The sequence below is a fragment of the Triticum aestivum genome, chromosome 6D (assembly GCF_018294505.1).
Source record: "Triticum aestivum cultivar Chinese Spring chromosome 6D, IWGSC CS RefSeq v2.1, whole genome shotgun sequence".
NCBI lineage: Eukaryota > Viridiplantae > Streptophyta > Magnoliopsida > Poales > Poaceae > Triticum > Triticum aestivum.
Window position 1 is genome coordinate 269,476,937 of NC_057811.1, and position 25,066 is coordinate 269,502,002.

At 45.7% G+C, this 25,066-nt stretch overlaps 1 protein-coding gene across 1 annotated transcript; it reads right to left on the minus strand.

The window, feature by feature from the left end:
* Nucleotides 1–17,596: 17,596 nt before the first annotated feature.
* LOC123144614 (CTL-like protein DDB_G0274487) lies at nucleotides 17,597–22,547 on the minus strand. The gene is made up of 6 exons (XM_044563821.1): nucleotides 21,766–22,547; nucleotides 19,812–19,995; nucleotides 19,496–19,720; nucleotides 19,276–19,392; nucleotides 18,228–18,461; nucleotides 17,597–18,021 (listed from the first exon to the last, which is right to left on the minus strand). Exons 1-6 carry the CDS (start codon nucleotides 22,341–22,343, stop codon nucleotides 17,812–17,814), a joined length of 1,548 nt encoding a protein of 515 aa, XP_044419756.1. The 5' UTR covers nucleotides 22,344–22,547; the 3' UTR covers nucleotides 17,597–17,811.
* Nucleotides 22,548–25,066: the final 2,519 nt, after the last annotated feature.

Consider the following 25,066-nt stretch of genomic DNA (forward strand, 5'->3'; position numbering starts at 1 on the left):
AACATGCAACAAAGAGTCAATCCAAAGTCACTAATAGCGGGGAACAAACGAAGAGATTATTGTAGGGTACGAAACCACCTCAAAGTTATCCTTTCTGATCGATCTATTCAAGAGTCCGTAGTAAAATAACACGAAGCTATTCTTTCCGTTCAATCTATCATAGAGTTCATACTAGAATAACACCTTAAGACACAAATCAACCAAAACCCTAATGTCACCTAGATACTCCAATGTCACCTCAAGTATCCGTGGGTATGATTATACGATATGCATCACACAATCTCAGATTCATCTATTCAACCAACACAAAGAACTTCAAAGAGTGCCCCAAAGTTTCTACCGGAGAGTCAAGACGAAAACGTGTGCCAACCCCTTTGCATAAGTTCACAAGGTCACTGAACCCGCAAGTTGATCACCAAAACATACATCAAGTAGATCACGTGAATATCCCATTGTCACCACAGATAGGCACATGCAAGACATACATCAAGTGTTCTCAAATCCTTAAAGACTCAATCCGATAAGATAACTTCAAAGGGAAAACTCAATCCATTACAAGAGAGTAGAGGGGGAGAAACATCATAAGATCCAACTATAATAGCAAAGCTCTTAGTACATCAAGATCGTGCCAAATCAAGAACACGAGAGAGAGAGAGAGAGAGATCAAACACATAGCTATTGGTACATACCCTCAGCCCCGAGGATGAACTACTCCCTCCTCGTCATGGAGAGCGTCGGGATGATGAAGATGGCCATCGGTGAGGGATTCCCCCTCCGGCAGGGTGCCGGAACAGGGCCCCGATTGGTTTTTGGTGGCTACAGAGGCTTGCGGCGGCAGAACTCCCGATCTAGGTTATGTTCTGGAAGTTTGGCTATATATAGATCGGGAGTTCCGCCGCCGCAAGCCTCTGTAGCCACAAAAAATCAATCTAGACCCGTTCCGGCACCCTGCCGGAGGGGGGAACCCTCACCGGTGGCCATCTTCATCATCCCGGCGCTGTCCATGACGAGGAGGGAGTAGTTCACCCTCGGGGCTGAGGGTATGTACCAGTAGCTATGTGTTTGATCTCTCTCTCTCTCTCGTGTTCTTGAGTTGGTACGATCTTGATGTATCGCGAGCTTTGCTATTATATTTGGATCTTATGATGTTTCTCCCCCTTTACTCTCTTGTAATGGATTGAGTTTTCCCTTTGAAGTTATCTTATCGGATTGAGTCTTTGAGGATTTGAGAACACTTGATGTATGTCTTGCATGTGCTTATCTGTGGTGACAATGGAATATCACGCGATCTACTTGATGTATGTTTTGGTGATCAACTTGCGGGTTCTGTGACTTCGTGAACTTATGCATAGGGGTTGGCACACGTTTTCGTCTTGACTCTCCGGTAGAAACTTTGGGGCACTCTTTGAAGTTCTTTGTGTTGGTTGAATAGATGAATCTGAGATTGTGTGATGCATATCGTATAATCATACCCACGGATACTTGAGGTGACATTGGAGTATCTAGGTGACATTAGGGTTTTGGTTGATTTGTGTCTTAAGGTGTTATTCTAGTATGAACTCTATGATAGATTGAACGGAAAGAATAGCTTCGTGTTATTTTACTACGGACTCTTGAATAGATCGATCAGAAAGGATAACTTTGAGGTGGTTTCGTACCCTACAATAATCTCTTCGTTTGTTCCCCGCTATTAGTGACTTTGGATTGACTCTTTGTTGCATGTTGAGGGATAGTTATATGATCCAGTTATGTTATCATTGTTGAGAGAACTTGCACTAGTGAAAGTATGAACCCTAGGCCTTGTTTCAACGCATTGCAATACCGTTTACGCTCACTTTTATTACTTGTTACCTTGTTGTTTTTATATTTTTCAGATTACGAAAACCTATATCTACCATCCATATTGCACTTGTATCACCATCTCTTCGCCAAACTAGTGCACCTATACAATTTACCATTGTATTGGGTGTGTTGGGGACACAAGAGACTCTTTGTTATTTGGTTGTAGGGTTGTTTGAGAGAGACCATCCTCAACCTACGCCTCCCACGGATTGATAAACCTTAGGTCATCCACTTGAGGGAAATTTTCTACTGTCCTACAAACCTCTACACTTGGAGGCCCAATAACGTCTACAAGAAGAAGGTTGCGTAGTAGACATCAATACTCCAATGTCACCTCAAGTATCCGTGGGTATGATTATACGATATGCATCACACAATCTCAGAATCATCTAATCAACCAACACAAAGAACTTCAAAGAGTGCCCCAAAGTTTCTACCGAAGAGTCAAGACAAAAACGTGTGCCAACCCCTATGGATAAGTTCACAAGGTCACTGAACCCGCAAGTTGATTACCAAAACATACATCAAGTAGATCACGTGAATATCCCATTGTCGCCACTGATAAGCACATGCAAGACATACATCAAGTGTTCTCAAATCCTTAAAGACTCAATCCGATAAGATAACTTCAAAGGGAAAACTCAATCCATTACAAGAGAGTAGAGGGGGAGAAACATCATAAGATCCAACTATAATAGCAAAGCTCTTAGTACATCAAGATCGTGCCAAATCAAGAACACGAGAGAGAGAGAGAGAGAGATCAAACACATAGCTACTGGTACATACCCTTAGCGCCGAGGGTGAACTACTCCCTCCTCGTCATGGAGAGCGCCGGGATGATGAAGATGGCCACCGATGAGGGATCCCCCCTTCGGCAGGGTGCCGGAACAGGGCCCGATTGGTTTTTGGTGGCTACAGAGGCTTGCGGCGGCGGAACTCCCGATCTAGGTTATATTCTGGAAGTTTGGGTATATATAAGAGGTGCTGGCATCGGGAACAAGTCAGGGGGTCCACGAGGCGGCCACGAGTTAGGGGCGCGCCCAGGGGGTAGGGCGTGCCCCCCACCCTCGTGGTGGCCTCGGTACTCTTCTGGTCCATCTCCGGTACTCCGTGGGCTTCTTCTGATCCAAAAATAATCTCCATGAAATTTCAGGTCAACTGGACTCCGTTTGGTTTTACTTTTCTGCGATACTCAAAAACAAGGAAAAAAATAGAAACTGGCACTGGGCTCTAGGTTAATAGGTTAGTCCCAAAAATAATATAAAATAGCATATAAACGCATATAAAACATCCTAGATGGATAATATAATAGCATGGAACAATAAAAAATTATAGATATGTTGGAGACGTATCAAAGAGCATCTTCTGGCTTTTCCTAGTGGTCGCGTCCTACAGTCAACGTGTGCTCTGATACCATCTTGTAGCGACCCGATCCCAATGGACCGAAGTCTCTGTGCTTAAGTGTCATCCCTGGATCAGTATTGCTGACACACACAGTACTCGAGGATTTATAGCAGAGTTTAATCACACACTTATTACATTGAGAGTCTCATAAAGAGTACTTATTACAATAATATGGCTGAAGGTCATCTAAATAAAATAACTGCGGAAGCATTCGAAGATAAATGAGTCCATCCAATTCCACGGCAAAACTAAGTGCATGACAATGACCAATTGCACCTTACTCTTCGTCTAAAAATTCTGCAACATGAGACGTTGCAGCTGTGTAGGTCAGCACACGGAATAAGCTGGCAAGATCACACTATAGAGCAATGAAGAATAACAGCTATCACTACATGCATATTTGGCTGGTGGAGGCTCTAAGTTTAACATTTGCATAAAGCTAATTTTTTCCTACAACAAAGGAATAAATTTTTTTAACTACCAAGTTTATGCCATTATTGAGAAGGTTTCCCCAACTCAATCCCAAAATTAACAAGTATAATTAATAATAACCCAACAAATTCATCAAGTAAAGTGATGAGATCAACCAATAATTCAAATACCAGATACTCAAGATGTCCATAACTGGGGACACGGCTAACCATGATTAGTTTATACACTCTGCAGAGGTTTGCGCACTTTTCCCCACAAGACTCGATCGCCTCCGTTGAATTTCTCGCACTACATGATGTTTGAGAAACGGATGATCGAGACACAGTCTTTCCGAAGCATTAACTTTTTACTTTGGGATATCGTAGGACAACACTGGATTCTCCAGGTGCCCGCAACCAATCCACCCAGATGTGTATTAAAGTAGCCACCTTAAGTTTCCCTTAGTTAATATTACTCTCGCAACTTTCATGAATCTCACATATCAATCCTCGTCTACGAGCATGGCTAAGCAATATGAGCATAACGTATAATCCCGGGGTAGGTAATAGGTTCCTACCTCATGAACTACACAGCAATAACCACATGTTCCCAAACCTACTCATGCAATCTTTGAGGGTTGAAACTAATGCATAAAAACTGGGAAATAAAGGGGTATGATCGAAGTGTAACTTGCCTTGCTAACGATCGGAAAACCCTAGAGATTCATAGTAGCAAGCTTCGCACTCCAGAAAATCTATCGTAGACAAAAATAGCATACATAAGCACTCAAGCATAAGATGCAAAGGTAAAAACAAATAAAAAGATCTAAATAGAAAGTTCAAGTCAAAAACTTTGATTTGCAAAAAGGATCAATCAAATCGGAATTACGAAACTCAAGTTATGATCAAAAGAAATTCAAATCTGTTTGAAACCAAATTTTAAACTTTCAAAAACATGTTTAAGTTGATTATCTGGACAGAGGAGATCAAGATGAAGAATTTGGTGTTGGCTTCATGGAATTTGGATAAACGAGCAAAAAGTTGTGAGGGTTTAAACATGAGGGGCTAAACTGCAAAGAAAATAATCACGGATAGGTCCCTGGCCAAAAATAAATAGAAAAAGAAAAATCTATCGGACGAACGTCCGCTAACAGAGACTAACGAACGAAAACGTTCGTTAATAGATCTAAACAAACGAATGTTCGCTAGATAGACCTAACCGAGAACTAAACCGAACGAACCGAAAAAACCGAAAGAAAACCGTGAAATAAACCGATCTAGGGTTTACCTTTTTCCGACGAAAACCATCGGCGAAACTCCGGCGATCGGCGGTGGCTCCGGTGGAGCTGCGGTGGCGGCTAGCGGCTGCGGGTGAGGCGGCGAAGCGGCGGGGGTTCGGTGGTGGCAGCGGTGGCTAGTGGCGTTGACTAAGCGGCGGCTACGGCGGCGGCTGTGGCGGCTGCGGCTGCTGCTGCTGTCGATGGGGAGAGAGGGGGCCGGGGGCGGCGCTTATAAGGAGGCGGGGAGGGGCGATGTGGCTTGCGGGAGGGGCGAGCCGAGGCGGTGGCAGCCTCGTGGCCATGGCGGACACGGCGGCGGCTGCGTGCGTCAGCCGGACTCCGGCTCAGGGTCGGTGGTGGCGGTGGCCTAGGCCGGCTGGGCTTCGGCCCAGTTCGGTCCGAAGTTTTTTTAACATTTTTCGAAAATACGAAAAACATAACAAAATATTTTCCAAAATTTCCAAAAAAAATTCACATAATTCCCTCCTAATATTTGGACTAACGTGAACATTTTTCTGGACCTAAATGCCTAAAATAAAATAAACATTTTTATTATGAATAAAAATAAATAAACACGCAAATAAAATCAAATAAAAAATATTTTATTCAAAATTAAATTTCCAATATTTCTCTGCTGTTTTTTGAAGAAGTCGTATTATCTTCTCTCATTATTTTATTTATTTTGAAATAATTGGAAAAAAATTCGAATAAAACGCTTTGATCCAATTTGCCAATTTTGAAAATTCAAAAATGGATTTTTGTTAGAACCTCCAACTCTCTCATTTGGTCCTTGAGTTGCTTAAGGTTTCTAGGATCAAAAATTCAAATAAAACAAATTCAAAAATGCACAAATTATGGATGCATATGATGATCTAATGAATAACATCCAAATTGAAAATTGGGATGTTACATGCCTATATTCATGATCATTGCCTTAGATATCGTCATAATTTTGCGCTTTTCTATCCATTGCTCGGCAGTAATTTGTTCACCCACCGTAATATTTTCTATCTTGAGAAAAGCCTCTAGATAAACCTATGGCCCCAGGTCTATTTTCCATCCTATAAGTTTCCGATCTACTATTTTGCAATCTTTTACTTTCCGATCTATAAACCAAAAATACCAAAAATATTTACTTTACCGTTTATCTATCTCTATCAGATCTCACTTTTGCAAGTAACCGTGAAGGGGTTGACAACCCCTTTATCGCGTTGGGTGCAAGTTGTTTGATTTTTTGTGCAAGTATTCGGTGACTTGAGCGTTGTCTCCTACTGGATTGATACCTTGGTTCTCAAACTGAGGGAAATACTTACTCTACTTTGCCGCATCACCCTTTCCTCTTCAAGGGAAAACCAACGCAAGCTCAAGAAGTAGCATACATCCACTATCGATCACCCATTTGACTCCACCAGAGAAAGCAACCTACACACAATTATGACTTGGTTAGAGGCACCCATTTTCCAATGGGACCTCTCAAGTTAGTCACAAGGGTCTTAGGGACCCAAATAGCATAAAACCGGAATGCATTACAAGGACCAACAAATTGTGCATAAACTTCTCCATCCTTAGTTTTACGAAGTACGTAGGATGGAGGAATGAACTCTTTTGGCTTGCGAGAGTGGGCATGCTCCTTGTGGCCTTCCCACTCACAACCTTACCTTTCTCCTTGAGAGGGGTAGTGCACTTTTGAGAAGACATCTTCTTCTTGCTTGTGCTTGGGTCAAAACCGAGCCCTTCCTTGGAAAACACTTCGTTGTGTTGGCTCAACACCTCATTAAGGTTATTTTGTCCTTCAGCACATGTCATGAGTCCTCTCTCGAGTTGTGCCTTTAGAAAGCGATTCTCCTCAAGAATAGATGCTAAGTCACCACTAGAGTTAGTAGTACAAGCATCAACATTGATAATAGGAGAGTAAGCCTTGGCTAGGGTTTCAAGATAAGTAAGCTTTAGTGTCCCAAACTCTTTGTAAGAAGGGTGAGCTCTTCTTCCTTAATCTTGAGGGACACGGATAGAAGCTCACAATCCTTAGAGAGAGAAGCATGAGATTTCACAAGCTTACTTTTCTCACTCATCAACTCCTTGCAAGAGTCCTTAGCCTTTTTCAAGGAGGCAAGTTATTTAGCATGAACATCAATGTTTGCACCAATTTTCAAGCATAGTTCATCATTTCGTGCTTCCTCATATTGGACTTTCCGCTCAAGGATTTCATATTTTTCCTTTTCCTCGATGACAAGGGTTTCGAGTTCCTTAATGGTGATGGTGTGCTTACTCACCATCTCCATAAGCATACGAAACATAGTGAGCTTCTTTCCTTTGAGGGAGCACATGAACTTATTTAGTTTAGCAAGCATAGGATCATCTATATCATCATCATCATAATTATCCTCCGCATCAAGATACTCATCACAAGGAGTAGAAAGAGTGAAAAGAGGAGGGTTTGACCGTGGGGTTACAGTGACCTTGTCAGGAATGTTTTGGTTCTCTCCATCTTCTACCACGGCTTTTGCCATTAGGCACTTGTGAGCGTTGCCCTTGTAGTCTTTCATATAGTTGTAGGTGACAACATCACCACTCTTGTTGACTAGCCTCAACGTGTTTTGAGAATCTTCAGCTACTCCGGCAACACCACTAACATCATCCGGATCGGATTCTTCATGAGAAACCATTGCTTTCCCATCTCTCTTCTTGAGCTTGGAGTTCAAAGGATTTGGCAAATTCTTCTTGGGAAAGGTCTTGGGAAACCTTGGTTTATCTTCTCTCTTCTCATAAGGGCAATCGTTGGAGAAGTGGTTGGTTTCTTCACAGTTGTAGCATTTTCTCACTTTCTTCTTCTGGAATCTTCCCTTGAATTTTCCCACGCTAAACTTCTTGACAAAGAGGGCAATGTCTTCATATGAAGGGCTCTCGTCGAAGTCAATCTCATCACCATCTTCATCATCATCATCTTCTTCTTCTTCACTTTGCTCTTCTTCACATACATGCTTGGCCCTCAATGCAAGATTGATCTTTGATGTTGAGGTACCATGCATGGCAAGATGTTTTGTAGCATTTGCCTTTGACTCTTCAAATAGTTGGAAAGTGGATATGATGTCATCCGAAGTCATTTCCTTGAATCCATGGTGTTGTCTTATGTCCCACACCATTTGGTGATGATATGGAGCAAGAGCATGAAGCAATTTGTCCACGAGAAATCGCTTAGTCAAGTTGAATCCATCTTGTGTCATGTCACAATCGCAAGACTCGATGTCGGTGGTGAGAGTCATGAGACGCTCAAGGAGCTGCTTCGGGGATTCACCTTTCTCCATACAAAAGTTTTGCAATTGACCCTTGGCAATTTCATATTGAGCAAGCCGGAGAGTGGAGGTACCGGTCTTGGTCCTCACAATGCTATCCCATAATTCCTTGGCACTTGTGATGTGTATGTATGGTCTGTTGCTTGTCAGTCATACCTCTCCTATTCACATGGTTGCTGTGTCGTTGAGATTCTTGTCATATATTTCTCTTGGTGTAAGATTCTTTGGGTCAACAACTTTGTAGCCATACTCCAAGATATCCAACATCTCATCATTCCCATATCGAAGATGATCCTACATAGCAACTCTCCACAAAGCAAAATCAGTAGTGTTATCAAGTAAAGGAGGTTTGCCTTGAGGGTTATACTTTGGTTTCTCTATTTGAGGTCTTGCATAAAGCCAAGGAACACTGGAGTGATCATTCCTAGGAGGTTGTTGGCCAAGTGAAGGAGTAGGCACAGTTAGCCTCAAGGCTGCACCACCCAAAAGTGGTGCAAGCATTGTGGTTAATGTGGCTAATCTCATTTGGACCAAGGCCTCAAGAGAAGCATCATGCTCCTCCTTTTGCTTAGCAAGGGTCCGTTCCAGATCCTTAGAAGTAAACGACTTGGCTTCCGTGGAAGCCGCGCCTTTATCCTTCGGATCCGCAACAAGGGGAGTCCCATCGGGATTCATCTCGCTCTAGGGCGGTTAAGCCACAAGAATAGAGCACGAGGCTCTGATACCAATTAAAAGGATCGAGATGGACCTAGAGGGGGGGTGAATAGGTACAATTACAAATTTTAATTGTTACTTAGCAATTTTAGGCAATAATGCGGAATATGAAAGTAAGCCTAACAATTGCAACTAAGATGTGAAGAGCTAAGCAAGGTAAGCAAGTAACACAAGTAAGTGAGTAAGCAAGTACAATATGATATAAGTGAAGACTAAGAGACAAGTAACCACAAGTAGGAAGTTAGGGTTAGGAATAACCGCAACTTCGAGAGACGAGGATGTATGTTGATGCTCACTTCCTTGGAGGGAAGCTACATCACTGTTAGAGAGGTGGATATTACCACGAAGGCACACCAACGCCACGAAGGCTCACCCTATTCTCCCTTTGAGACAACGCCACGAAGGCGTTTCTCAACCACTAGTGGTAGACCTTGGGGTGGTCTCCAAACCCTCACAAACTTTCCGGGGGTAATCACAAAGGTTGATTCCTCTCCGAATGACTCCTACCACCTAGGAGTATCCAACCTTCAAGAGTAACAAGAACGATGGGGAAAAGCTCAGGACTTACTCAAAACACGAATTCCTTTGGTGCAAAGATGAGGAAAGAGTGGATCTATCACTTGAGTGGGCAACTTCTCTCAAGTGCTCTCAAATCCCTTAGGATCTAAGATTTGGTGTAGGAGTGTGAGAGAGATAGAGTAAAACGTGTTCTTAAGAGTGTTCAAAGTGAATGGTTAACCCTCTCCCGTGGAGGAAGAGGGCTATATATAGTGTTGGTGAAAATATGGTTGTTGTAGTGTATGTGACAGGGCAGTCCGGACATCCGGGTCAGGGGCCGGACATCCAGCCTAGCATAGCACTTGTGAAATGAACCAGAAAGCAGAGGATAAAACAGAGGGCCGGACATCCGGGCAAAGCCCGGACATCCGGCATGGCTGGAAGACCCGGACATCCGGTGGTGAGGCCGGACATCCGGCGAATTCATACACTCCAGATGCTCTCTGGATAGCTGTGGCCGGACATCCGGCTTGGGCAGCCCGGATATCCGGGGAACATGAAGAGCCCGGACATCTGACATGGAAGGTCGGACATCTGGAATAAAAGCCAGCACACGGTGCTCTCTGGACAGCAGGGTGCCGGATATCCGGCGTGCGGACCGAACATCCGGCTTGGGAGCAAAGGCAGAACTTTAGCACCAGAATATTTTGTGTGACCCTAAGATTTTGAAGCTAGGAATTTAGTGGCATGAACAAGTCCTTCACTAAACCTACTGATCCCCTCTTAATAGTGCGGGATCCTATACTCAAGAACAACAAATATACAATCTTTTTGTTACTTCTTCCTTGAGTAAAATCAACTCCGTATGTTCATGATCCACACACCTTTGATGATCCAGGGACTAAGACCTGAGATTCACTTGACGAACATAGTTAGTCCCCTACATGTATATTGTCATCAACATCAAAACTTGATGTAAGGGCATGATTGCACTTTCAATGGGCAATCCATCTCGGATCTCGCGCCGACCATCGCCTCCTTCGTCCCTCGCCGGCGCTGCAAGACCTGTACCGTGGCCGAGGGCTTCATCAGCGCTCCTAGATACGTGAGATCTAAGGCGCCATGTCTCCACTCGCCATGGTCGAGTACATTGAGCCCTGGCGTCGTCTTCACCACACCGCCATCAACTTCTCAGATCAGCTAGACTGCCTTTGTTGGCGTTGGACGGAGAAAGGTACATACTTCGCTGCATCATGCTACTCCGCCCTCTTCGCTGGGTCCATCCGTGCGCCACACTGGGAGCTTACTTGGCGCAGCTGGGCGCCCCTACGGATCAAATTCTTCACCTGGCTGGCGCTCCAAGATAGGTGCTGGACCGCGGCTCGTTGGCATGGCACGGTCTACGACACCACACCCTGTGTCTTCTTTGTGACCAGGCCAGCGAGTCCATGGAACATCTGCTTGTGGGATGCCCATTCTCGCGGCAGGTGTGGCACGACTACTTCAGCTGGTGCTACGCCCAGGCCCGTGCGCCGGCGCCCATTGACCAATTCCTAGACTGGTGGCACGCTACCACACTGGCCACGCCGGCGGGGCATCGGAAAGGCATCTCCTCGCTCATTCTTCTAATCGCCCGGTCCATTTGGAAGCATCGCAACTCCTGCGTCTTCGACGGCGCCGCACCCTCTACGACCAAGCTCCTCCATGACATCCAAGAGGAGGCTCGCTCATGGGCCAAGGCAGGGGTCAAGGGACTAGCCATCATCACACCGTAGGCGTCATTAGCTTAGTTGGGGCTGATCATACCCAATTTCTATCATGCTCGCACTAGGTCTTGCGCCATTTTTGTGTACGCATAGCCTTAGTGCCCTCTACCCACCTCTTATGTACAACAACTCTTCTCCCTATCAATGAATGATACGCAAGCTTTGCGTATTCGTGAAAAAAAGTGATGTTGTTTTCCTCAACCATTATTTGTTATGAAATATTTGCTAAATGGTGAACTATTTTTCAGCCATGTTTGTGAATTTAAATTCTCACTTTAAAATTGAATTGAATTCAGAGGTGGAATTTGAAATGAGATTGAACCCAAGTGATCAAGCATTGCAAATCAACATATTTAGCATAATCATGAGGGATTACTATAACTTAATACATGGGGGTGTTACACAGTGCAATGAGGATGGAAACCCTATAGCCAGGGGAGATGAAACGAGAGATGGATGACGTGTGCGTGGGCTGCCTTCCGATGTAAATCCCTGTGACTACGATACTGTTGTAAAAAGACAGCAACAGTAAATGTGCCGATGTGGCATAGCCAGCGAGCTCTCCTTCCCCGCACGTTAATGTGTTTGGAATGCCTCTTGAATGTGCGGCTACTCAAAGATTGATTGGGGGATGATTGTGGAGCCAAGACCTGGCCAAGCCGGTGAGCACGAGGGGCGGGTGCTTGATGGTGTGGAGCTGCACTGCGGTAAGATAACCAGAGAGCCAGTGCTCCAGACTGGCCTCGTCGTTGTATCTGTCAGGAATTACCAGGAACGCGTGCGCGATGATCTCGTCGGAGAAAACAGGGCGGTTACATCGGTAGCCGGTCAGGATTTGATCGGATAGCGACAATAATGTCGGGTGTCACTCTGGGTTGTTACACAGGAGGCCTACGTCCATATACGTAGAAGCGGCCTGCGACGACACGACAATGTCGTGCATGTGAGAACAATGGACAACGCATGTTAGACGTGGTCATGGGTTAGCACCAACAACATGGCGCCGATCCGGATAAAAATGTTTCTCTCGAATGCAGTCTAATTTTTTTTTAGACAGGAACGTGTGCTGGTGCCAATTTGCTGGTTAGTTTTTTTCACGAAACGTGTGGTGTGCGGACCCTCACGATGTGCAAGTGAGTGCATGCGTATGTATATGCACCGAATGGTGTGTATCATCACATCCTACGGATACAATCATAAATTTTCCCACGTTTAGCCATTCGGTGACTTTGGGTCTGCGTTTACCAGATGGCTAGGCGATGTCTGCGGAAATTTTACATCTAGAGGTTGTGACTACCCACAGTGAAAGTAACATAGATGGTAACATCACACATATCTAGATAAAATAGATGATGTGGCAAACAATTAATGAAGAAAGAAAGGCATATGGTAACATAACTAATTACTACTCCCTCTGTTCCGATTTATTTGTCGTTGGGGGTTTCGATCCGACCAGGTGAAATGGCGTGAAAGTACGGAAGTACCCCTGATTTAAAATTGATCAGAAGGCGTCTTCCTCCGTCGCTCCTCCCCTCCGCCAGGATTCTCCGCCGGGCTCCTCCGCCGTCCGCATCTCCGATGGTCCTTCCCCGCCGCGGTCCGCAGCTCCCTCGCCGTCCGCCCTTCCCCGCCACGGTCCGCAGCTCCCTCGCCGGCCGCCCTTCCCCGTCGCGGTCCGCAGCTCCCTCGTCGTCCGCCCTTCCCCGCCGGCTGCTTGCTCCGCCACAGCTTCGGATCCTTCCCTGCTGGCTACAGATCCCTCGCCGGCTGCCTCCCCCACTCCAATCAAGAGCTCGAGGTCAGCCGCTGCGCTGTCCACTTCTGCTGCTCCTCTCGTCTCTGCTCCTCCCCACTCCAATCAAGAGAATCTGCAATTGATCCAAAAAAACAGGTCAATTGATGTCAATTTGATTAACTAATTCATCCAAAAAACAGAATGATAAGTCCATATGCTACTGTCGATCCCAAGACCGGAATGACAAGTTCAGGTGTTCCTCAATTGAGGAATTTGATTAACTAAATCATCCAAAAACAAGAATGATAAGGCCCCATGCTAGTGTTGATCCCAAGTTTGATGCATATTAATTGTTGTTTGAGTTCTCCAAATGAACAGGAGTACTCCTCAATTTTGCGATGAGCCTGTGATGCTAGTGATGATGCTTGTATGTGTAACTCCATTTGAATTTTTGCTCCATTTGAATTTTTAACCCATTTGAATTTTTACAATTTAAAGTTTAAATTAAAGTTTCACTTAAAATTTCATAAGAGAGCAAGAAGAGATAACATAGAGAGAAGAGAAAGAGAAGAGAAGATGGAGAGAAGAGAGAAGAAAAATTTCAGTTAATTAACTGAAACGTAACAGCAGCAACAAGTCCTACTCCAAGAACTACTCCTACTCCTAAATTTAAGCTACTGAAAAACTACTGCAACCAAAACAGTACTGCACTTCATTTTAAGCTAATGTACCAAGTCAACAGAAGATTCATGACAAGAATAGCAGTAGCAGAAGCTTCATGTGCTAAAATACTGAAGCTTCATGGGCAAAATTACTGAAACTTCATGTGCAAAATTACAGAATTTGCAAAATTTTGGAAACTAAATTCTGTAAACTGGTATTTTTGCCAAGGAAACAAAATTGTACTGAAGGAGTATGTTCTGTTTCATGAACTAAATAGTCTTACTTTTGAAAATATTCAGCTCAGGAGTATTTGTTATCAAAGGTATCATGAGCTCAGCTTGAATATTCAGCTCAGAAAATAACATAAAACTAAAATAGTACTGCACTTCATTTTAAGCTACTCCATACTCCAGTTTAGATAGGAGAAAAAGATAAGAGAGTTTACTCCATTTGAATTAAGGCCTGATGTATTGCAGTTTAAGTGTCAACAAGCAATGTGGTCTACATTTCCATGCCACTAGTCTACAATTTCTGTGGAGTAATTTTTTACTAAAATGTGATTCAGTAACAATGCAGAGTTGCCTCTGTGTAGAGTACTTGCATGTTCCTCCAACAGTAGGAATTATTCCTAACAAAGCACTACTCATCCTCTCACAGTAGCAATTCAAGATGAGCACTACTCCAATAAACCCTACACTAAACTACAAATGCAAGAAGAGAAAGAGAAGAGAGAAGAGAAGTCCTACTGTAACTGAAAAAGTTTCAGTTAAGTAACTGAAAAAATTCAGTAAATACTGAAACTACTCATGCAACAGTGGAATTTTCAGTGGGGTAGCTTCAAAATTCAGTAAATACTGATGTAATCCTACTGCAAACAAAATTCAGACACTATAAACTGCATTTGATGCAGTACAACTACTCATAGTTCATCTACTGAAAGCACATGAACAAAATTCAGACACTATAAACTGCATTTGATGCAGTACAACTACTCATAGTTCATCTACTGAAAGCACATGAACAAAATTCAGACACTATAAACTGCATTTGATGCAGTACAACTACTCATAGTTCATCTACTGAAAGCACATGAACAAAATTCAGACACTATAAACTGCATCTGATGAGGTAATTGTTCAGGAGTACTGGAATACTTGAATCACAGTGCATCTACTGAAAGCACATGAACATGAACAACAAGAATACTCACCATCGTTGTCGGGGAAGCACGCTGCAACTTGCTCCAGCTTGCTTCGGTCCTCCTCTGCTCCAGCTTGTCGGCGACGAAGCTACATGGTCGGCTGCCGCATGTTGGGGACGAGCTCGGAGAGGCGTTGGCAAAGCTCGGAGATCTGCACCTACTTGAATCGCCAAGTTCAATCCTTGTACCAAGCTCGGAGAGGCGTTGGTAGATGAGCAGCAGCGAGGGAGCGAGGAGGGGGCGACGTACCGCAGCTGCTGGCGTTGGAATGGAGGAAGGTCGTTGCAGATCGAGCCGCCGGAGAATAAAAATGAGATCTTGGCGACGGCGACGGCGACGGAGCCAATGGAAAGGCGGCGCCAACGCGGGCGAGGGAGAGGCGCCGACGACGCAGACGAGGTAGAGGCGCAGGCGACGCAGACAAGATAGAGGCGCCGGCGACGCATGCTAGGGAGAGCGAGCTTGTGAGTGAGCGAGAGAGTGGACGAGAGCGAGTGGTAGGAGGGTAGTTTAGGAAACAGCAAAAAGAATTGTACGTGACAAACTTTGTAGTAGAAACCCCCAACGACAAATAAAACGGTACAGAGGAAGTAGTAGTATGAGTAACATCACATATGCCAAGGTAAGATGAGTCTATAACCTAATAGATAATGTGTTACATGACACCATACATATGTTACTTTCCACTATAGGGTAGTAACATAGACTAGTAACATATGCATGTTACTAGTCTAAGTTACTCCCCACTGTGGCTAGTCTAGTGATGAAATCTGACCTAAATGTGGAATATTTTCGAGAAAATACCCCATCTAGGCAGGAAGGGTTCATGGTGATGATCCGTACATTTAATCTCGTGAAGTTCAATGCAGGTTGGTTCGTAGCCATGAAGATCATCGATGCAGTATAGTCGATCCTCCCGGTGAGAGGGTTGTCGCGGTACGTCTTTGGGTCAAGGTGGTTTCCTTTTTGTCGTGTCCTAACAGTGCCTCATGCTGATAACATGTTGAGACTACCGTGGAACATAACACCAAAGTATAAGCAAAAAGTAAGAGACACAAAGTAGAAACAAGATGTAGGGTTTGGCTATTCTCTTAGTTATTATTTTTACTGGTCTGTGAAAGACCCCTTGCACGCCCTTGCGAGGCCCAGCTGGTTCGCTTCTCATCCCCCACGGGCGACGGGTGAACCCTAGCCCGCCTCCCCTCCTCCAGCCCCCTTCCCCTCCCTCTCCCCTCCCGCCGTCGCCGGCGTGTTCCGCTGGGCCGGCCTTTCCCCGTGAGCACGGAGGGTGGCGCAAGGGCTCCTGACGGCGGCGGTGCAACTCGGCCGGCGGCGGTCCGGCTTGGTGGGGTGGTTCCTCGGTGCAGCGGCACCTCCGTTGGTTCCGGGGCGATGTGCTGTTGCGGGCGTGGCCGGCGGCGCCCCTCGGCCCATATATGGGCCCTTCAAGCCCCATCTGGGTCGAGGCGGGCCGGCTGTTTCTTCGACGGTGGCGCAGCTCCCTGGAGGTCAAGGTGGTGCGGCAGTGGTCTCCGGGCGGTGGCGGCCAGGTCGTTGGGCGTTCTGCAGCGCGGAGGCAGGGACTTCGCGGGCTCGGCTGCGCCATTAGGGGCCTGGTGTGTTCCTTGCTGTCGCGTCCGGTCGGTTGCCGTGCGGGCGGCGGAGGTTGTTCCCTCCCGTTCGACTATGTTGCTGCCGCCCCCGGTCTCGCCGTCCCCTCCTCTTTCCTCTAGGCCTCGTGCTGGTTACCACGGTGAGGCGTTGCGGAGGGTGATGTGGCCGTGGTCGCGCATGCTCGTGGGCGGAAGTTGGGTGGAGCACTCCGGATTGGCGAGGCGGTGATGGTTCTTTGGGGTCAGGAGAAATCCCTTTCGGCTTGTCCGGCACCGATGCCGACGGGTGTCGCCTTTCCTTCCTGGAGGGATGCCGACGGGTGTCGCCTTTCCTTCCTGGAGGGCTTCGGGTGTACCCCTTCCCCATTGCCCCCGCGTACCAGGGGAGACCCTCGGACTCGTCCGGGCAGTAGCGGCGTTGTCGTCGTTTTTCTTGTTGAAGGTGTTGCTCGGTACGTGGTGCTTCAGAGTGCTAGGAGCACGGTGGGACTTTCGGTGGGCGCAGCAGCTTCGGTCTTCTTCGTCTTTGCCGATCTGCCGGTGTTGGCATTTCTCTCTCTTTTATTTCTCTCTTTTTCTTTGGGCTTGGTTGTGCCGCAGCCCCGGCATGCTTGATGTATCGCGTGCTTGGTCGTCATTCTCTTAGTTATTCAATATATCTTCAAGGAAAATAGACGTGCACAATTGTGAGCAGTTATCTTGTATATTTATTTTTCCAAGGGAAAGTACCCTTGTATATATAGACATGCACAATATGAGCAGTAAGTGCTCCTGTATATATGCAAACCAACATATGGTTTGATGGTTAAGAGAACAATGCGATACCCGGCCCATCAGGGATTCAAGTCCAGTTGGTCACATTTTCCTGGATTTATTTTAGGCCTTTCAGCCATGTACGTTCGATAGGAGAAGATGTTCCCGTCAACTACAATTGCACTTGTGTCGACTTCGTTAATCTTAAAATGTTGTACTTGTTTCCTTAAAAAAAATGTTGTACTCGAAGGTCCTCAAAGAGGTAGGGTGTTCAAAGAGGGAGGGTGTGCGGAAGTGCGTTCACAGCATTGATTGAGAGAATGTGCGTGTATGCATCTGCGTTTATATACTGTGTTAAAAAAGTCAAATAAAACCCAAGACCTGAAACAGATTTGAAGTTCTTCTGTTTCCCCCTGAAATGCTGCAAATTTACATAATTATGAACATACCCCACGCAAAGAAGAAGAAAAGAATGTACATACGACTGCCTGCTAGGGAATATTGCTTTTGAAGGCCTCGGAAGATTGCTGGGGCACTTCGTTCTCTATTTTCATGGCAGGAGGATCCAAAACAACTTGTTCTGGAAATGGCTGCTGCCCGTCCAATGGTTTGACAAAAATGAAGTATCTGACATGAGATTCAAATACTTGATGTATTTGGCAAATGATCAAGCCGACCGTTCAGTATTTGGCGGGCTCTGGAGCTTCGGTACTGCAGTCGCTGGTGCAGTGCTTCTGACATTTGCTCAAAAAATTCAGGATCCCATCTCTGAATTAGAAGAGGGTCCTCAGCATAGCATATGTATATTGATGTAACTGCGCTTTCAACAACCACGACAGTTAGCCCAACCTGCAAAATAAAGCGGCTCTCAGTTCTGAATAAACTCTGCAGGAAATATTTAACTCGAAATATCCATAACAGATACTATTCATAAAATTCAGTCATGCAGCTCCTAGCAATACCTAGGAGTTTCTACTGCAAGAAAAATACATAATCCGGGAGGCCCCTTTTCTAAAACACTTCAATCAAAACCGGATACTCATGTAAGCACTTACCAGTATCATGCCAATCAGCATAGAGGTCGAGCCAACCATAATTGCTTTATCACGTTGTGTGAAATATGTCCAAACACCAGTACAAGTTCCTGTAATTAACCCACCTAATATTGTGTTCATCAAAAGAACAGCACCAGAACAATCATAAGCAATAAGTGCTTCAATGCCAGTCGACTGGAACAGCTCCCAAGCATCCCTAGCTGAACGATTGAAACTCTGTCCGTTGACAGCTATCTGAAAGTGAAAAACAGTGTGATACAAGTAAGCCCGAAACCATTGTTTAGATAATGATCAGCAACTTGATTGATATCAATAACCAATACTATGAAGGAACAAATCATTTCTCCATACAAAGTTTTACCAATTCAAAAAGAACAAAATCAGCGATTTGCTTCGCAGTCACATGCTTTGGGTATCAAGATTCCTAAGGACGGGAGTGAGCCGACCCGCTCTGGCCCAGACCCGGTACCCGTTGACCCCTCTGCTTTCTTCAGGGACATGGTGCCTGCCCAATGATCCAGTGGTGACTGGCCTCATATCCCCTTGGGTAACATGGTCCAACCCATTTTAATACTAGATTCATATAAAATAGGGAGTAGTAGTACAACATCTTTTCAAACAGAATCATTTATCGGTAGGAATTTTAGCATGTCTAGAAAAACAAGCTATTTCTAGGATGAATACGCTTAGCATCACAAGTTAGCATATTTGCAACTCTACAACAGAGGCAATTTTGGATCAAGATTTTAAAATTTTCCTATAAACTGGAATGCTAACAAAACTTGCAAAGGTGTATGCTATTGTAACGACATAATACATCTTGAGCAATTAAATTTGTGTCGACCCGCTTGTCCCGATGAGCCATTGGGGGCAGGCTTCCCTGGCCCAGTTTTCATGCAAAGCTGCTATAGTTTGAGGAAACATGAAAAAAACATAGTGCACAAATATGCATGGCAAAACTGCAAAACACAGAGAACAGACTCTTTTAACTTGATATCTTATACATCCTGAGAACTTCTAAATAGATAAACTGATATTTGCAACTGACCTGTACATATGCATATTTGTTGAAGAAACGAACAAGCGTCTCCACAATATGAAAGAAAAAATCAACACAGCACAGAAGACACTCGTTGTTGCCAATTTTAGAACGAACTCCTCTAATCTGAAATTAAATATAAAGAATGAAAAGGAGTAAACAAATGGCAGGCAATTAATTGATAGTTAAAAATTTCACACCAGCTAACTCTAGCCAGTAAGTCACAGACCTCCCAACGTAAAGTCCTAATGGCAGCCGTAAAGAGTGATCCATAGCAAATGCTTCCAAAAGAAGTTGTAACAGCATACTGAAGTGACTTTAGAAGTGGTTTGGGGGGCATCGACGCAGCAGCTTGTCCACCATGAATGAGAACAAGGAACACCATTCCTGATACTATGACATGGACTGTATTACTAAGGACAGCTCCAGTCCAAAACAAACTGACTGATAAAGCCTGCAAATTGCAGGATAATTATTAGAAAATATCTAAAAGCAAAGAAAACATTGAAATCCAACATAGAATAATGGCAACAACTTGCCCTCACCAGAACAAGCCACCATTGCCCACAATTCGGTATGGGCATAGCAACAATGCCAGAAACTCCAAAGGACCATAATGCCATCCAACAAAGCATTACCAGTACAAATGCATATGCTACTCTCATCACATCTGGAAGTTCCCAGACCATCTTTATTGCCTTTTGCAGTACTAGCATTGTAAATGGAAATCTAGCAAAAAAAAAGTTAGTTTTCAACAAATATATTACTCATGACTTCATGAGAATAAAATCGTTCTTTTTTTATTTTACCACATAATTAAAGCAGCAATAAGGAAATTAACAATACTGTGATCAAGCAGAAGTCAGCTAATGGACCGAATATCTTCTAGTACAGCAGGAACTCTGAGACTAAATTGAGAATTTGAGATGCAGAGGCTGGGGGTTCCAACCTCCTTTGTGAAAAAAGAAAAAAAAACTGTCTAACTGAGGTTCCATGTTGTTATCAAATACATGCGGAAAAGATTATCTCCCAGCAGAACCTTCGGAACAACAGTCATCCAAAAAAGAAAGGCATGATGTTTTCTTCCTAAAACAAGATCAACTTACAAAGCAAACTAGCCAATACATGATTATAGCGAAAAAGATATATCCTGATCCAAGGATGGAATGAATGGTTAGCAGGATATCTACACTAGAATTCTCCACTTTTGAATCTAAACAAAATCCACAGCTTTCTTCCAGAGACCGTCATGAATTGCAAATAAGCTGCCATGCCACTTTCATATTAAATAGAAACTTAAGATGCTTTAGAACAAAACTGAACATCTACTTTGTTAGAAAATGGCTTAACTGGGTCAATAACAGAGAAACCACTTGCTTCCAAGTTTCTGCTAATATGATTAATATAGGGTAGAGTGCAAGATAATACACCCAAAATCAATGGGAGAAGTTACTGATTACTAGTAGAAATCAGCATCAAGTTTGATACTGGTTTGATGTGCATAGCCAGTTAGACACCCAGTACCAACTTTGCGGCTTCATCCCACTATGATATTGTTTACACGCTAAGGTAAAACTCAATAGCATGTTGTGTCATGCCCAAATATTTTGGCTTCACAATCCACTCAATTTATATGCAAGTTTTAAGGCTAAGATGGTAAGGTGGCCTAGATAGTTACGATACAAGTATTCACTATTCAGGCCTATTAGTAAATTAGTAAACTCCTACACCACATGCATCTTTCACCTAAAGAATGCATGCACCAACTTGTTCCACTGAGCAAAGCTGCATTTGGAAAGTATACCGATATGCTAACTCAACCCCGCATATGTCCAATAATGACAATATAGCAATAGTTAAACAAGCTAAAATGAAATTCAACTGACTTGTCCAATGCAACTGATTAAACTTGTACGCAAATATAGGGGCGGTGCAGCTATTCCACCATACTACACTTGCTGATTTTACTGGCTTTCCTTCCATACAACTATAATAACATTAATATTGAAACAAGATTGACGTTAAATCGTTCAAACATATAGCTATCAATGAAGCCTGCTTATTCGCAGGCTAACCATTTAGGCATGCACCCAAATGATGATAAGATTCCCCGAACCATAGTTTTTTGTTCAGCTATATTATTTGGTAGGTACTACGAACAAAAGCAGCACAATGCTTAAACTGTGAATTTCCCGTTCAAATCACGTTGACTCCAAAGCATATCAGCAAAGAAAGCACTGGACTGCTTGCACACACTAGAGTGGAGGCATACAGCCATATGCGCACAAGGGCGTTCACACTGTTTGAAAGGGGGCATGAAAACAGACATGAATCAATCCCATAACATAATTCTCATGAATGGTTTCTTCAATTGTGCAGAAATTTACTTGTCTTGTTCAGTGTTGGTGTCACATCCTCACCCAATACAGTCCAAATTCACTATATGAAATTGCCAGAATCCACAAAGCAATTCCGAAATGCAGTTGAGGTTGAGAGTACCTATCAATCACTGACATGACGTAGAGGAAGTGGAGCGCAGCGCCTACAGCGAGCGCCACGCCCCAGAAGGAGTGGTTTCCCCAGAAGCAGAGCACGCTGATGACGGCAAGGTACGCCGTGAGGCTGTGCACGGCGGCCCGCATGAGCACCCTGCCCCCGTCCTTCTTCCCGGCCGCCGCCGCCAGCCAGGACCACGCGAGCAGCGTCCCCACCGCCCCCGCAGCGCCGTAGTACTTCCAGTACGTCTCCGTCAGCTCGGGGGGCAGCGCCTTCTCCTTGGACACGCCGACATCCGACCCCGGCGGCGCGACTGCGGCGGATGGCGGGGCGGCGGTGTGGTTGGCGTAGCGGTCGATGTTGAAGCGGTCGGCTACGCGGAAACGGTTGAGGCCGGCGAGCGCGAGCGCCCCGCCGAAGACGAGCAGGTGGAGGAGGAAGACGACCAGCCAGAAGACGTCGCGGCAGCGTCGCCTGGGCCACGCCGCCGGCCCCGCTCCCGGCCGGACCCCCGCCGGCGCCGGCGGCGAGGGGCTAGGGTTCCCGCTCTGGTCCGACGAGGACGGGGAGGAAGACGACATCGCGGCGATCGACGATCCGCGCAGAGACTACGACGGGACTAGCGTAGGGGATTGGAGTCGAAGAGGGTGATTAGTGGTACTGTATGTACCAGCGATTAGCGTTGAGGAGTGGAGTAGGTAACTGCTCTGACAACAGTAGCGCGGTAACCGTTTTGGGTCATCCCGGACGCGCGGCGACGACTTGCGTGCGAAATTATGGAGAGGCGCGGCGACCACTTGCGCGACTCAAGTGCGAAATGATGGAGACGTCGCCGCGGAAGGAAGTGGGCAGCGGCTTGGTTCGTCCGGAGGCGGTGGCTTCTGTTGCGTCGGCACGAATCGGAACGGAAGGAAGCCGGAACCGGATCCTCTGCCGTGCTGTTAAGCACGGCAGGGTGCCGTGCCTCATTGTGGCGCTAGTGGACGCAGGCATATGGGCCTTGCCAAAAACCAATGTAGCTACCCAGACCATCCGTCTGATGCATCACACACCTGAATAGATAGCGACAACTTGACGCAAAGAGGTGTTACCCTCTCGTTTAGGGTTTCGTTACCTTCGCAGGCGATCTCATCTGCCGGCGGGAGGTTTTTGCAATCTCCGACAGGGATATTTTCACCTCTGTACCCAAGCACGGCTAGGGACCTTGGGTTTCTGCGGGTACCTCATCCGATGGCGGCGGCGACTGGCTCAACGTCGCGATCGGGACGGACGGAGGAGGAAGATCTAGAGGAGATGCTCAAGAATATGGAGCTTATGGATGAAGAGCTAGACGACGTAATCATCGGGAAGGAAAAAGCCCAGCAGTTCAAAGAGGAATCTAGATGGTTGGCGATCGCAAGGGTCAACACTGATCGGCCGTTTAGTTCGTCGTCCTTTTTCGATACCATGAAGTTTGTCTGGGGCTTAGCACAAACGCCCAAATTCAGAGAAGCGGGTGAGAATAGATTCATATTTCAGATGTTTTGTTTGGGAGATTGGAAGAAAGTGGTTCATGGTGGTCCGTGGCTTTTCCGTAACTACGCGGTGGTCATTGAGGACTACGACGGGGTCACAGACCCAGAAGAATATGTGTTGGACGGCCTGTATGTATGGGCGCAGATTCATAAAGTCCCCGACCTGTACCGCCAACCAGAGGTTGTGGATGAGTTGGCTCGAAGAATTGGCAAGGTAAGGGAGGTGCAGCTCCGCCCTTCTCTGTACTTCGAGGGCGATTATGTCAGGGTTAGGGTTCGTGTTCTCACTGCTAAACCTTTGACAAGATTCGTTCCTCTGTCTGTGGAGGGAGAAGGGAGACGTATGCTAGTGGTGAAATATGAAAAAATTCCTTTTTTCTGCAAGGTCTGTGGCCTCATGGGACATGGATTTGAGGAGTGTGGCAATGGGGTGTGGAACGAAACTGACAAGAAGTGGGGGAGCTGGATGATTGCCAAGCGTAGAGAGGTTCAGTACTCACAGCCCAGGGAAGGGAGACCCTTCTTCAGGGGAGGTCGGAGCAGAGGTGGAACGAGAGGTAGGGGTCGTGATACAGCCCAAAGAGGAGGGGACCCAGCAAGAAACACATCCAGCGAACAAGAAGAACGCGAGCCCGCTTGGGAGACTCAGGATGGGACTGCAGATCCTGAAGGTCTTGCTGCTATGGCGTTCAGAACCAACAACAAAAGAAATTCAGTGGATAGTGCTCTGCCACCAGTTACCAGGGTCCAGGATCCTCCTACTTTTGTTGGTGAGGGTACTTTAGCCGTTGCTGGAAAAACACCTTTAGGCGTTCCTCCAATGCCCCCGGTATATGTGTCACCAAGGAAAGTTAACAAAAGGTCCAAGCAGGGGGATCATTTGGCGGAGAAGGCAGCAGGCAAGGGAGAAAAGGCAAAAAATGGTATATCGGCGGGCTCCTCCGGGGAGTGCCGCCGGGAGCAATGAGTATCATAAGCTGGAATTGTCGGGGAGTGGGCAATGCCTCGACAATTCGCGAGCTTCGTGAGATCGCGAAGAAGTTTGCCCCCACTTTGCTTTGTATAATAGAGACACAGATTGACAAAGCAAGAGTGGAGAATTTAGCTAGTTCTGTTGGTTATGATAAAGCATTTGTTGTCAGCAGCGTAGGTAGAACTGGAGGTATCGGTTTGTTTTGGAATAACAATCTGGATATTGAAATCTTGGGGTATCCAGTTTATCATTTGGATTGTGGTATTAGGGAGACGGGTTTTGATCTGTGGAGACTTACAGTGGTTTACGGGGAAGCACAAACTCACCTAAGGCATCACACTTGGAATACTTTGAAAAACATAGCAGGCTCAAGCTCTCTCCCATGGTTATGCATTGGGGACTTCAATGAGGTTTTACGGCCAGATGAACAAGAGGGCGTTGGCCAACGTAGCAATGCCCAAATACAGGGCTTTCGAGATGCGGTTGACACATGCGGGCTGGTGGATCTTGGCTTCAAGGGTCGCTTCTGGACTTTCGAAAAGAAGGTGGCTGGGGGCACTTTCACTAGAGTTAGACTTGACCGAGCTCTCGGTTCCACGGAATGGTGTTCCCTTTTCCCTTCTACGGGACTAACACATATTACGGCAGCTACATCGGATCACGGGCCGATCCATCTGGAGCTGAACAGAGAGATTGAGTTGAAGCAAGGGGGGAGCAAAATCTTCCGCTATGAAGTAGCCTGGGAGACACATGAAAATTTAAAAGAGACTATCTTGTCTTCGTGGTCTGCATCTGATTCGGGCGATAGGGTGGAAGG

Excerpts from the sequence above, each read along its gene's own strand:
- LOC123144614 (XM_044563821.1), bottom strand. The coding sequence starts at position 22,343 with ATGTCGTCTTCCTCCCCGTCCTCGTCGGACCAGAGCGGGAACCCTAGC. Across the intron at positions 19,996-21,765 it reads GTCATGTCAGTGATTGATAG|ATTTCCATTTACAATGCTAG; the intron begins GTACTCTCAACC and ends TTTTTTTGCTAG. Across the intron at positions 19,393-19,495 it reads TTAGGACTTTACGTTGGGAG|ATTAGAGGAGTTCGTTCTAA; the intron begins GTCTGTGACTTA and ends ATTTAATTTCAG.